Raw genomic sequence first — 14,679 nt, 5'->3', positions numbered from 1 at the left:
CAATACAAATGCATGTTGTTAAATAGATCAAAAACATGTAACATGTAAAATAATCTTTTAACAGAGGTCTGAAATTAGTTTCCACTGATAAATTTTCAAGAGCATATCTTTAAAATAGAAGCAGAGAAAGGAAGGGAAGGGGAGGGCCATGATTCTTGTAGATGTTTCTTTAATTATTCCCATGGTCCTGCTGGTTTACATGCCCTTGCAGGATTTCTGCTTCAATTGCAATTTCAGTTATTCTTCTAGCACATTTCTAGCAACTCATTCTTTCCAGAACTAGTTAACTACAAGATTACAAAAGCTCTTGAGAGTCAGTCAGTTCTCTGCTTAAACTTGATAGTGTTGTACACCCTGGACTTCTAGTGTTCAACTCAACAGGACTCCATTAACTTCCTCTGAGACCTTCCTACTATTCCAGTAACATTCCTGGAAGACTAGAGAAGGTGAGCAGAGGATTGGGATGGGAGCAGGACTGGTAGAGAAGTAAACTCAGAACGTGTTTACAGACTTGAGGAGTTTGGCAGCTTAAATAGAAACCAGACTTAGGAGAAAGTTTACATGATTCAAAAATAAATCAGACTGAGTTTTCTAAATCTTGAATTCTACCTGGTCATGTTTTCTATAAGTTTATTAAAATAGTCTTCATTTTCATATTCCTTGCACAGTGCTTGTGCTTCTTTTCCCGATAATACTAGTTGCCTTTGCTCCAGTATTTTGAAGTCTTCATCTCTAATAGTACGCAAAACATCATCTAAATAAAAACAGTCACATAATAAGTTTTAAACTGGTAGATTACTGGTTATGTACACAATACATAATATACTATCATGAGGGCATACAATGCACTTTATTCTCATACAAAATTTTGAAAATTTGCAGAAATAGCTTCTTAGGTTTTAATTTAAGGTGAACAGTGTCTCTTAACATCTCATTATGATGCATTTCCAATTTTTCATTGCATAGGAATCATGCATACATACACATACACATATACAACACACACACACACACATAGGTATCTCATTAAATCTTTTTCTTGGGTGTATGCATGTGAATATGAGTGTGTGTGTGTGTGTGTGTGTGTGTAGATAGTAACCTAAATAATCAACTAACACAATTATGGAAGTCATTATAAATAATTTTTATGTTCAATTACCATGATTTGATTTGTCCCATTTGGGGAGAAACAAGTTGATTGAATACCTGAAAGTATATCTCAACCTTCTTCTCTCTTGCCTGCTTCCCACTATAGCAGCCTAGAAAATCCAATACTCATACCTCCATCCTTCCTTACAGATAGTGTGGCAGTGTGATCCAGCTATGGTCAATGATATTTATAGGAAATACACTGGGGAGTCTTCTGAGAGAGGCACTCAGGGAGAACCTCTGTCCTACACCACCTTCTGCTTCCTGCTTTTGAATGTTTGAGGGACATGATGTTTGGAGCTGTGCGGGTCATCTTGTGACAAAGAAGGATAAGTCAAAAGCACAAATATTGACTCAGATCTCAAACAGCCTTAAGCTCCTTATTGAGGCCAAAAAACAGGAAATAAAGTGAATAAACTAGAACTAAGCAAACAATTGTAAAGAAAGAATAAAACAAAGTGCCATGCATGTTAATACAGTTTAAGCAACAATTTGCTTCAGAACAGCCTCACAGAAAAAAAAGAAAACACAGGATATATAGCTCTTGAAATTTGAAAAGGTGAAATCATATTAATTCTTAGAAGATACTGAAGTTTTTTTTAATTACTAATTTTGTAAAAAGATTTCTGAAAGGAAGATACCTGATGACCACAGTTTAAAAAGTGACAACCAATCCCCAAGCAATTGCCATATAATATTAATAGCTTCTTGAAATGACTCATGATAAAAGCTGAGGAAAAATATTCAGGGAAGGTAAATCTGCATAAAGCTAAAGTAGATTTAATGGGAGAGTAGGTCGATTGTCGACCCTTGAGAATCCTGGTGATTGCCTTCCCTAATTTGCACTCTCTCAGTTAAGTGATCACAGACAAGTTATAAACCAGGTGTAGAGAGGGTCCTCACCATCCAACGGATAAACGGAAAAAATATTGGTGAGTATGCTTTATTTGCAAGACAGCATTGAGTTTCTTTGAACTCACCACTAGAGGATTGTTTCACTCTAAATTCCATGATGAATATAATAATAAATATTTTATTTTGCTTGCACTATGCCCACGAGAATTTTCAAACATCCTTTCAAGCATTCCAGTAACACTTCCTAATGCAGTATTTGGTGACAGGTATGAACACATACAGAATTCCTGGTTCTAGATAAAGGCTTCTAGCAATTGCATAGAAGTTTCATGGAATAACCTGATGCATAAAAAATCATACTTCAAAGCCTTAAACACCTTGTTGACTTCTTTCTTTCTTTCTTTCTTTCTTTCTTTCTTTCTTTCTTTCTTTCTTTCTTTCTTTCTTTCTTTCTTTCTCCTTCTTTCTTTCTTTCTTTCTTTTTCTTTCTCTTTCTTTCTCTCTCTTTCTGTCTTCTTTCTTTCTTTTTCTTTCTTCCTTCTTTCCTTTCTTTTTCTTTCTTTTTCCTCCCTCCCTCCTTTCCCTCCCTCCCTCCCTCTTTCTCTCCTCCCTCCCTCCCTCCTTTCCTTCCTTCCTTCCTTCCTTCCTTCCTTCCTTCCTTCCTTCCTTCCTTCCTTTATTTCTTTTCTTTTTCTTGACAGGATCTCACTCTGTCGCCCAGGCTAGAGTGCAGTAGCACTATCTCAGCTCACTGCAACCTCCACCTCCCAGGTTCAAGTGATTCTCCTGCCTCAGCCTCCCCAGCAGCTGGGACCACAGGCATGGGCCACCACGCCCGGCTATGTTTTCTATTTTTAGTAGAGATGAGGTTTCACCATCTTGCCCAGGCTGGTCTTGATCTCCTGGGCTCAAGCAATCCGGCTGCCTGGCCTCCCAAGGTGGTGGTACTACAGGTGTGAACCACAGCACCTGGCTCACACCTTGATACCTTACTTCTCATCAATCACAGGTAAATTTCTAAGTAAGGTGCTTAATAGTTAAATAAATGTGTAAACATCAGTTCATTCTTAGATATCTATATAATTTTGAAAAACAATTGAGCAAAAATAAAGGGAAAATATTTTGCAAGTATCTAAATAAATCAAGCCACAACTACCAAGAACAAAAACTGAATTATCCACAAAGGAACAAAAACCAAGCTGACAGCAGACTCTTTCTCTGCAATACAACTTTGTGCTCACAAATTTGATAATTCAGATAAATTGACCCATTCCTTGAAATACACTAAATATTAAATACCAAAACTCATACAATGAGAGCTAGGTAATATGATTATCCCTATATCTATTAGATAAATTGAAATAATCCTTAATAACATTCTGAAAAATACAGCACCGGGACCAGATTATATCACTAGTGAATTCTACAAAACGTTTAAGGAATAAATGACACCAATTATCTGGAAACAATTTATTTATATTTTCCAGAAAATAGAAGCAGAGGGAACACTTTCTAACTCATTCCATGAGGCCAGCCTTACCATAATATTCAAAAAGATATTACAAGAAAGAAAAACTACAGATCAATAGCTCTCATGAACATAGGCGCAAAAATCCTTAACAAAATATTAACCATTCAAATTTAACAATGTATAAAAAAGTTACAAACCATGACCAAGCTGGATTTATTCCAAGTACGCCAGGGTGGTTCAACATTTGAAAATCAATTAACATAATCTCCACTAACAGGTTAAAGAAGAAAAGTCATATGATTATATTAGTAGATACAGAAAAATCGTATGACAAATTTAATACCAATTCATGATAAAAAATTCTTACCAGAGGAGGAATAAAGGGAAACTTTCTCAACTTACTAGAGAACATCTTCAAAAATCCTACAGTTAACACTGTCCTTAATGGAGAGAAACTAGAAGCTTTGCCTCTAAGATCGGGAAAAAAAAGCAAAGCTGCTCCCTCTCACTACTCCTCTTCAAATTCATACTGGAAATCTTAGCTAAAGAAATAACACAAGAAAAGGAAATGAAAGGTATACTGATTCAGAATGAGGAAACAAAACTATTGTTGTTCTTCACAGAGGGCATGACAGTCTCTGCAGAAAATCCCAAAGAATCATCATCATCATTGCCAACAACAACAACAACACAAAACTTCAGGCACTGATAAGAGAATATTATAGCAAGAGTTCAGGTTATAATTAATGCACAAAAGTCAATTTATTTCTATATACCAGAAATGAACAATTGGAATTTGAAATTTAAAACGAAACAATCTATACTAGCACTAAAAAAGAAAATACGTGGGTAAAAATCTATCAAAATACGCAAAGAATCTAAATGAAGAAAACTACAAAACTCTGGTGAAAAAAATCAAAGATCTAAATAAATGGAGAGATATTCCATATTCATAGATAATAAGACTTAATATTAAGATGTCAGTTTTTCCCAACTTGATCTGTAGATTAAACACAATCCCAACCAAAAACCGAGCAAGTTATTTTGTGGATGTGGAAATTGACAAACTGATTCTCCAGTTTATATGAAAAGGCCAAAGATGTGACACAGTATTGAAGGAGAAGAACAAAGTTAGAGAACTGATACTACCTGACCTAGCCACATCCATTAATGGAACAGAGTAGAGAGCCCAGAAAAAGACCCACACAAATATAGTCAATTGATTCGTGACAAAGTTGCAAAGGCAATACAATGGAGGAAGGACAGTCTTGTCAACAAATGGTGCTGAAGTAGTTAGAAATACCCTCTCAAAACAATAAATCTAGACACAGACCTTATACTATTCATAAAAATAACTCAAAATGGATGATAGACCTAAATGTAAAACACAAAACTATAAACTTTCTAGAGAATAACACAGAAGAAAATCTATGTGACCTTGTGGTTAGCAATGAGTTTTTAGATACAACACTAAAACCACAATCCAGAAAGAAATAACTAATAAGCTGGATTATATTAAAAATAAAAACTTTTCTGTGAAAGACACTTTTAAGAAACCACAGAACAGAAAACTTGGAGAAAATATTTGCAAACCACATATATGATAAAAGACTTGTATTCAAAATAAACAAAAACACTTTCTACTCAACAATGAGAAAAAAAAACAACTCAATGAAGAAATGGGCAAAAATTTTAAAGAGACAACACATCATCAAAGAAGATCCTGAGATGATTAGTAAGCACATGAAAAGAAGCTGTGCATAATATGTCATAAGGGAATTGTAAACAAGGACATCGGTAAGGTAATATTATTTACCCATTAATGTAACTAAACTCCCAAAAACGGACAATACCAAATCCTGGCATGATTGTAGAGCAACAGGAACTCTGATTCATTTCTAATAAAAATGGAAAGTGATACAGCTGCTTTGGAAGACATTTTGGCAGTTTCTTACAAACTACGCATAATTTTACAGCATGATCCTATACTCATGCTCCTAGATATTTACCCAATTAAATTGAAAACATACATCCACACAAAAACCTACATATGAACACCTACAGCAATTTTCTTCATAATGGCTGAAAACTGGAAGCAACCAAGATGCCCTTCGATAGCTAACTACATCAATAAACTTAGTTGCATACATACAATGGAATATTATTCAGTGATAAAAAGAAATGAACAATCAAGCCACCAAAAGACATGGAGGAACACAAAATGCACATTGCTAAGTGAAAGAAGTCAATCTGAAAAGGCTATCCACTGGCCGGGTGCGGTGGCTCACACCTATAATCCCAGCCCTTTGGGAGGCGAGGCAGGTGGATCACTTGAGGTCAGGAGTTCTAGACTACCCTGGCCAACAGGGAGAAACCCCTCTCTACTAAAAATACAAAAATTAGCCAGTGTGGTGGCACACCTGTAATCCCAGCTACTTGGGAGACTGAGGCAGGAGAATCTCTTGAACCTGGGAGGCGGAGGTTTCAGTGATCCAAGGTTGCACCACTGCACTCTAGCCTGGGTGACAGAACGAGACTCCATCTCAAAAAATAAAAAATAAATAAAAACACATATATATATATAATGAAAAGGCTATATGTGGTATGATTTCAACTCTAAGACATTCCGTAACATATCAAATAGTAAAAGGATCAGTGGTTGCCAGGGGTTAGGAGAGAGAAAGGGATTGGTATGTAAAACACAGGGGATTTTTTAGGTGATGATTCTATTCTGTATAATACTGTAATGGGAATACCTAACATTATGCATTTGTCACAATCCATAGGATGCACAAAATAAAGAGTGAAACTTAATGTAAACTATGGAGTTTAGTTAACAACATTGTAACAATATTGGTTCATTAACTGTAAAAGTGTATCACAGTAATACAAGATGTTGATAGGAGAAGCTGGGAGGGAGCAGGTATATAGGAACTCTGTAGTATTTTTCTCTTTTTTTTTTTTTTTTTTTTTTTTTTGAGATGGAGTCTCGCTCTGTCGCCCAGGCTGGAGTGCAGTGGCCGGATCTCAGCTCACTGCAAGCTCCGCCTCCCGGGTTCACGCCATTCTCCTGCCTCAGCCTCCCGAGTAGCTGGGAGTACAGGCGCCCGCCACCTCGCCCGGCTAGTTTTTTGTATTTTTTAGTAGAGACGGGGTTTCACCGTGTTAGCCAGGATGGTCTCGATCTCCTGACCTCGTGATCCGCCCGTCTCGGCCTCCCAAAGTGCTGGGATTACAGGCTTGAGCCACCGCGCCCGGCCCCTGTAGTATTTTTCTTAATTTTTCTCAAAGTCTACAACAATTTAATTTTTTGGCTTGATTTTTCTGTAAATCTAAAACTCTTCTATAAAGTCTGTTTATTTAAGAATAACATATATTTGAAAATATTATCTTTTTTAAATATTAAAAGACATTCAAAATGGCAAAAAGACAAAAATAAAACAAAATCTTCCAAAAAAGAGAATCCTATGTCTAAATCGTTTTACTTACAAATTCCAGTAAACATTTAAGATATAACTCCAATTTTATACTGTCTCATCCATAAAATAGGAGTGATTGCTTCTCATCTCACTTTATGAACCTGCATTACTCTGACACCAAAACCAGATAAAAACATTACAAGAAAATAAATCAACACGTATCCCTTCTGAATATAGACACAAAGATTCTCAAAAGAATATTAGCAAATCAAACCCAGCAGTGTGTAAAAAGGACAATACGTGACAGCCAAGTCAGATTTTTCTGGAGAATGCAAGGCTGTTTCAACATCAAAAATCAAAATAATCCAGCATATTATCAAAATGATGGAAAAAACACAATCACATCAATAGATACAAAAAAAAATAGAGAAAAACACAACATCCATTCCTCATAAAAATTCTCACCTAACTAGGAAGAGGTGGTAATTTTCTTAATCTGATGAAGGACATACACAGCTAACACACTTAATGGTAAAAGACCAAATGCTTTTGCTCTAAGATCAGGTACAAGGCAAGGATGTCTCCTCTCATCACTCCAATTCAGCATCATGCAGGACATGTTAGCTAGCTCAACCAGGAAAGAAAAAGAAATAAAAGGCATACAGATGGAAATGAAGAGGAACAAGTATCTCACTTTGCAAACCCTATTACTGTGTATATCAGCGATTTTCAGCCAGAGAGATTTTGCTCTACAAGGGGCATCCTCCAGAGACGTTTTTGGTTGTCACAATTTGAGAGGTGGGGCAGTGGGGAAGGGGGATATGATACTGACTTTTAGTGAGTAGAGGCCAAGGATGCTGCCTCACATTTTACAATGCACATAACACAGTCAATTCTCCCCCCTGGACAAAGAATGATCTGGCCCAAAATGGAAGCAGGTCTGAGGTTGAGAAATCCTGGTCTACACAGAAACGCCAAGGAAACAATGTCAAAGCTCCTAGAAAGCTCCTGGGTAATTGGACAAGTCAGAGAATAAAAGGCCAATATAAATATTAATGGTAATTATGTTTCCATATATTAGGCATAAAAAAAGAATGAATAGTGTTAATTTATGACTCGTGTTCTTGTTCTGCCATATTCACTCTGCTATAAGAATGTGGGGTGAGATGAAAAGAACTAACTCTTTATGTGCCAGGTGCTTTATTTGTGTTTTATCATTTCAATGTTCTGAATTTTACAAGTGAAAAAATAAACTTGGTAAAATATCTTGTTCAAGTCACACTATCAGTTATGGTAAATCCAAGCTTTGAATTGAGGCATTTCAGACATAAAAGCTTTCAATCTTTACTATGTAATAATTCCTGCAATGTTAAAATCTACTCTAACAAATTCACAGGTTAGAAAATACCTTGTAAACTCTTCAGCTACAAATATGTTTTATTCACTATTATTAAGATATTAGTAAGTTAATACATTGATTTCTTTCTTTTTTTTTTTTTTTTTTTTTTTTTGAGACGGAGTCTTGCTCTATCACCCAGGCTGGAATGCCGTGGCGGGATCTCAGCTCACTGCAAGCTCCTCCTCCCGGGTTTACGCCATTCTCCTGCCTCAGCCTCCCGAGTAGCTGGGACTACAGGCGCCCGCCACCTCGCCTGGATAGTTTTTTTTTTTTTTTTTTTTTTTTTTTTGTATTTTTCAGTAGAGACGGGGTTTCACTGTGTTAGCCAGGATGGTCGATCTCCTGACCTCGTGATCCGCCCGTCTCAGCCTCCCAAAGTGCTGGGATTACAGGCTTGAGTCACCGCGCGCGGCCAATACATTAATTTCTTAAGGTGCTTTTTCTTCAATGTTAAATTTTAAAACAATGCCTTTAAATGTAATTATACTAGGGTTTATTCAAATCTCATCTATAAAATACTTAAACAATTTATGCTTGATTCCCTACCTTTCCTTTCATGAAAGAGATTTGGTCGAAGTAATGCCAATGTCTTTTCTAATTTCATGCTTTTCGTTTTTATAAAATCAGGGAAGAAAGTTTCCATGAACTTAGAAACATTAGTTGCATTCTCTTCAATGTCACAAAACTGAGCTACATGCTGTCTTTCCAGATATTCTTGTAAACTGTCAAAATCCAAAATACAATTTAAGATTATTGTAAACTGAAGTTTATAACCATGCCAACAAATTAAAACTGATAATATGTTCATAAACTACTAGAAGTTTAATAAAACAAAATTAAATTCCATATAAAGATAAATTGCATCTCCCTATTATATCCAAAAATATGATACTTAATTCAACTTTTTATTGAGCCCACTATAAAAATTACTTACATGATACCATCTATGTTTGACTTTATGAGATAATAAACAAAGATCAAAATAAAATTTTGTGTCTTTAAGGAAAAATTTTTCTTTTCCCTATGTAGAACTTTCCAGATAGTTTTTAATTTTCTTTTTAATCTTGTCTTTGAACTAAAGGTTATCTAAAAGTGCATTTAATATTTTCAAATGAAAATTGTCAGTTACTTTTTAATTGTTTATTTCCAATTTTATTGGATTATAATCAGAAAAATATGTGTGGTAAAATTTTGATTAAAAATGTGTTGCGGGCCGGGCGCGGTGGCTCACACCTGTAATCCCAGCACTTTGGGAGGCCGAGGCGGGCGGATCACAAGGTCAGGAGATCGAGACCACGGTGAAACCCCGTCTCTACTAAAAATACAAAAAATTAGCCGGGCGAGGTGGCGGGCGCCTGTAGTCCCAGCTACTGGGGAGGCTGAGGCAGGAGAATGGCGTGAACCCGGGAGGCGGAGCTTGCAGTGAGCTGAGATCCGGCCACTGCACTCCAGCCTGGGCGACAGAGCGAGACTCCGTCTCAAAAAAAAAAAAAAAAAAAAAATGTGTTGAGGTATTCTTTGTATAAAAGAAAAAATTATAGCGTGTAAGGTTGTATATATGTTTATGTTTCATATATTATAGGTAATTTATCTATCTATATAAACATATATATATACACACACACACACATATATATGGGGGGTTTTTTTGGTTTTTTTTTTTTGTTTTTTTTGAGACGGAATCTCACTCTGTCACCAGACTGTAGTGCAGTGGTGCAATCTCGGCTCACTGCTACCTCTGCCTCCCAAGTTCAAGCGATTCCCCTGCCTCAGCCTCCTGAGTAGCTGGAACTACAGGCACGCGCCACCAGCCCAGCTAATATTTTTTTTTGTATTTTCGTAGAGATGGAGTCTCACCATGTTGCCCAGGATGGTCTCGATCTCCTGACCTTGTGATCAGCCCGTATCGGCCTCCCAAAGTGCTGGGATTACAGGAGTGAGCCACCGTGCCCGGCCAATTTATTATATATTATTTATGGATTATATATTTTTAATTCCTCTACATCCTTACTTATTCTCGTCTGCTAGCAGGTATTTTTTCCAGTTCTCCTTATTTTTCCAGTATTTCCCTCCTTATGTACTTAGCTGTTATGTTGGTGGGGGCACAATTTTTTCTTTTTTTGTTTGCTATATTGTCATAAATGTTGCCTTCTACATCATGTCTTTCTTTATCAAATTTAGCAATTTTAATGATCGATGTTAATACTTTATTTTTCCTGGCTATTTTTTGGCCATCCCTTTATTTTCATCTTTTTTTTCTAAACAGAATATAGATGAGTAAAGTCGTTTAAATTTTTTATTTTGAAAAACATTAAATTAATAGAAAAGTTGCAAGACTAGGACAAAGAACTCCCATTTATACCCTTCATCTAGGTTCACCAACTGTTAACACTGTCCCGTATTTGTTCTCTCCATCTCCTGCTTTCATCTCCCAATGTGTGTTGAGGGTTTGGGGGGCTGTGCAGATCCATTTGAGAGTAAGCTGCAGATATTTTAACAATTCACCTCTAAATACTTCAGGAAATATTACATTGCTACAAAACTATTACCTCATAAACAGTCTATATTCAATTTTCACTAATTTTCTAATATAATCTTATCTATAGTAATTTTTTATATTAATCCATGATTATATATTGCAAGCAGTTGTCCCGTCTCCTTAGTTTGCTTTTATCTCCAACAGTGACTCCACCTCTTTTGTCTTTCATGATATTGATATGTTGAAGAGTCCAGGCCAGTTGTTTGTATACTTCCCTTCATTTTGGATGGTTTCTAATTATTGGATGGCCCAGTAGTTTCCTTTTACATTCCGGTTATGAATCTTTGGTAGGAAAACTACCTTTGTGAGCCTGTGTCCTTCTTGGTCCATTACTTGCTCCATCATATAGGAGGTGTATGATGTCAGTTTTTCCCATTATTGGTGATATTAATTAGTTGATATCCCCCATTGCCTCTACTGAAAAGCTACAATTATCCCCTTATAATTAATAAGTCATCTCTGAGGACATTATATGAAATTGTGTATATATTTTTCACACAATATTTTTAAACTCAATGATGATTCTTGTGCCCATCATTAATATGGTGGTTTTTAATTTAGTTTATTTTTTTAACCTTTACCTAGTAATCTCTATATGTGATGGGAAAACTAACCTTTTCATAGTTAGCCTAATAGCCATATTCTTGACTTTATTTTTTTCATCTTACTTTATCTAGATTATTTATTTTAAATTGAGATTTCTTCTTTTTTCCCCTATTTTGCTGGTCTGAGCAAGCTGCTATTCATTTCATGTTTTTCCCTTGTGAATGTGGAAGTTCTACTATACTTATCCACTGCACTAATGTTTACTGTCTTTTTCCGGCCCCTGTTGTCAGATGCGTATGTCCCAAATATTTCTTGCGTTCTGACACACTACCTCCCAATTTTAATACTCCAGTTATACCCTTTCTGCAAATAAGAACCTCAAAATACAACTGTCAAAATACTACCTTCTTGATCTTTAAACCACATTGCCACATACACCCAGAAACTTCTAGGTTTTGTTGAGATAATTTAGAATCTAGAAGAATTTTCCTCTATTTCTAGAGTCTTTCATCAGCTGTTATATTATAAAACCCAGAATTATGGACTGTATGTGTCTGTGTGTGTGTTCAGAGATTCCAAGTTTCGCTGATAAGAATTGCTTTTCTTTTTTTTTCCTCCCATATTTTTGATTTGGTTAAGTATATCCTCACATATTTTCCACAGGAGTATATAGGTGATATACTGCTAAGTATGTCCTTGAAGATCTTCATTTGCTCTACCAGGTAAATATCTTAGCTTTGTAAGAATGCAGAGGTTGCAGTCTTTTTCTTCCAGTAGTCCTAAAATGAGCCTTATGGCAGTCAGGTATTCTTCCCTTGTAACTTATTCTCAATTGCTGCCAAGTATGCAGTTGGTGGAAGAGATCCACCTAAAGTGCAAGTGCAATTTTAAACCAGTAATAAAACCAATTAAAAGTCTGGTTGCTTTTTATCAGCACCATGTACCAGCACTCCTAAACATTAATGATAATGCTCCTATGTACTCTTGGAGTTCGCACATATTCATTACTTATCCTTTCGTAAGTAGTGTACTATACATGGTGCTCTACATAGAAGCAATCCCAAAACAACAAAGCTATTGGCGGTATTACAATTTATGTAATGTACTGTAAAATGGGAATTTCACCTGTCTGTTTCTATTAAACATAGAGTGGAGATCAATTTTCAGAACATCATGGACAAATCTTCAAAAATTAAGACTTTCAAAAAGCAAAATCTGGACTTCATTTCTGTGACAGATTAATATATACAGGCGTACATGTATTTTATTGATAAAAACATTAATTAAATAATCTATCACTTTTTTCCTTTGGGACATATATACTCACATATTTATATATTCAAAAGTCCATAAAAGACTATTTTCTTTTCTTTTCTTTTCTTTCCTTTTTTTTTTTTTTTTTTTTTGAGACAAAGTCTCACTCAGTCACCCAGGCTGGAGTGCAGTGGCACGATTTTGGCTCACTACAATCTCTGCCTCCTGGGCTCAAGCAATTCTCCTGCCTCAGCCTCCAAAGTAGCTGGGACTATAGGCATGGGTCACCAGGCCTGGCCAATTTTTGTATTTTTAGTAGAGATGGGGTTTTACCATGTTGGCCAGGCTGGTCTCGAGCTCCTGAACTCAAATGCTAGGATTACAGGCATGAGCCACAGCATCTGGCCCATAAAAGACTATTTTCACTGTCTGTAATTTTATTCTAGCATAATTGTTTGCTTCATTCAGTAACTAGTACTTAAAAATAATTTCGTCATACAGAGGAAGAGGATGTTAGGAAGATGATCTGCTCTGGGTTTCAAACATATGAAGTAAACAATTGCTTATTCTGTCTGTCTGGAAACAATGTGCAGTGTTTCTTCCCAGGATGTTCCTATGTTTGTGTGTGGGGTGGGGGTGGGGTGGCATCAGCTGAGGGTCGACTATTGTAAGCCGTTGCAATTGGCAGACAAATGCATTTATTCTGGGAAAACATTTCCCCCATTATTTGTTGAATTACAGTTTGTCCGTCTGTTCTCTGTGTGGAGTTTCTCATTAGCACATTGGTCCTCTCAGTATATTATCCAGATTGCAGACTTCTGCTCTCATAATATCTGTCTAATTTTTTGTGTGTACTTTCAGCTATTTCTTGCATCTGACTTTCCATGTCATTGAGTCTCAAACAATGATCATACCCACTAATTATCCACTGGACTTACAATTCAAATCACAATTTGTATAATTCAAATTTGAAAGGCTGTTTAAATGTATACCTAGCAACTGAATCTCAAGCCCTATTTTTATTGCTATTTTATTTAAGGATTTTTCTGTCTCTAAGCAGATCTTTTTCACTAGACTTGTGTTGTGATTTTTGTATAGGCCTTCCTTTCTCTGGCTGCCAATCTCCCTTAGACAGGTAGTCATTTTTCCTTGTTGGCTCAGGGGGGCTCAGGTCTGATTTTTGATGTAAGTGTTGGAAACCCTGTAGTTGGAAGGCAAGATGACCTCTAGGCTACAAGCTTGCGCTGTAGAAGACAGTGGGTTGTTACTCTTCTGCAGGGCCAATCTGGAAAGGTACCCAGAGAGCTAGCTAGGACAAGGAATTCGATAATTCTACTCAGTTCCATCCTGGCCCTTTAAGAGTCAGGAAGTCGGGCGGGGCGCGGTAGCTCATGCCTGTAATCTCAGCACTTTGGGAGGTCGAGGTGGGTGGAGCACAAGGTCAGGAGTTCGAGACCAGCCTGGCCAATAAGGTGAAACCCCCGTGTCTACTGAAAATACAAAAAAGTTAGCCGGGCTTGGTGGCGCATGCCTGTAATCCCAGCTAATCGGGAGGCTGAGACAGGAGAATTGCTTGAACCCGGGAAACGGAGGTTGCAGTAAGCCGAGATCGCGCCACTACACTCCAGCCTAGGTGACACAGCAAGACTCCGTCTCAAAAAAAAAAAAAAAAAAAAAAAAAAAAATAGCCTAGGCCGGGCGCGGTGGCTCAAGCCTGTAATCCCAGCACTTTGGGAGGCCGAGACGGGCGGATCACGAGGTCAGGAGATCGAGACCATCCTGGCTAACACGGTGAAACCCATCTCTACTAAAAAAATACAAAAAACTAGCCGGGCGTGGTTGCAGGTACCTGTAGTCCCAGCTACCCGGGAGGCTGAGGCAGGAGAATGGCATAAACCCGGGAGGCGGAGCTTGCAGTGAGCTGAGATCCAGCCACTACACTCCAGCCTGGGTGACAGAGTGAGACTCCATCCCAAAAAAAAAAAAAAAAAAAGGCAGGACGTCTCAGTGAAGTCCACAAGTCTGTTATTCTCAGGTCTGTGGCTGT

At 37.0% G+C, this 14,679-nt stretch overlaps 1 protein-coding gene across 6 annotated transcripts in view; it reads right to left on the bottom strand.

The window, feature by feature from the left end:
• The window catches only part of LOC105497786 (NME/NM23 family member 8), a 54,153-nt gene that overhangs the window by 15,788 nt on the left and 23,686 nt on the right, over positions 1–14,679 (bottom strand). For all 6 annotated transcript variants that reach the window (XM_071095052.1, XM_071095053.1, XM_071095050.1 and 3 more), the window contains 2 exons: positions 8,840–9,015; positions 610–754 (listed from right to left, as the gene is read on the bottom strand). In XM_071095052.1, coding sequence (XP_070951153.1) covers positions 610–754; positions 8,840–9,015 — 321 coding nt within the window. The remainder of the gene's footprint in view (positions 1–609; positions 755–8,839; positions 9,016–14,679) is intronic.

Source organism: Macaca nemestrina, chromosome 4 (assembly GCF_043159975.1).
Source record: "Macaca nemestrina isolate mMacNem1 chromosome 4, mMacNem.hap1, whole genome shotgun sequence".
Lineage (NCBI taxonomy): Eukaryota > Metazoa > Chordata > Mammalia > Primates > Cercopithecidae > Macaca > Macaca nemestrina.
This window is presented reverse-complemented; position numbering and strand designations above follow the sequence as displayed.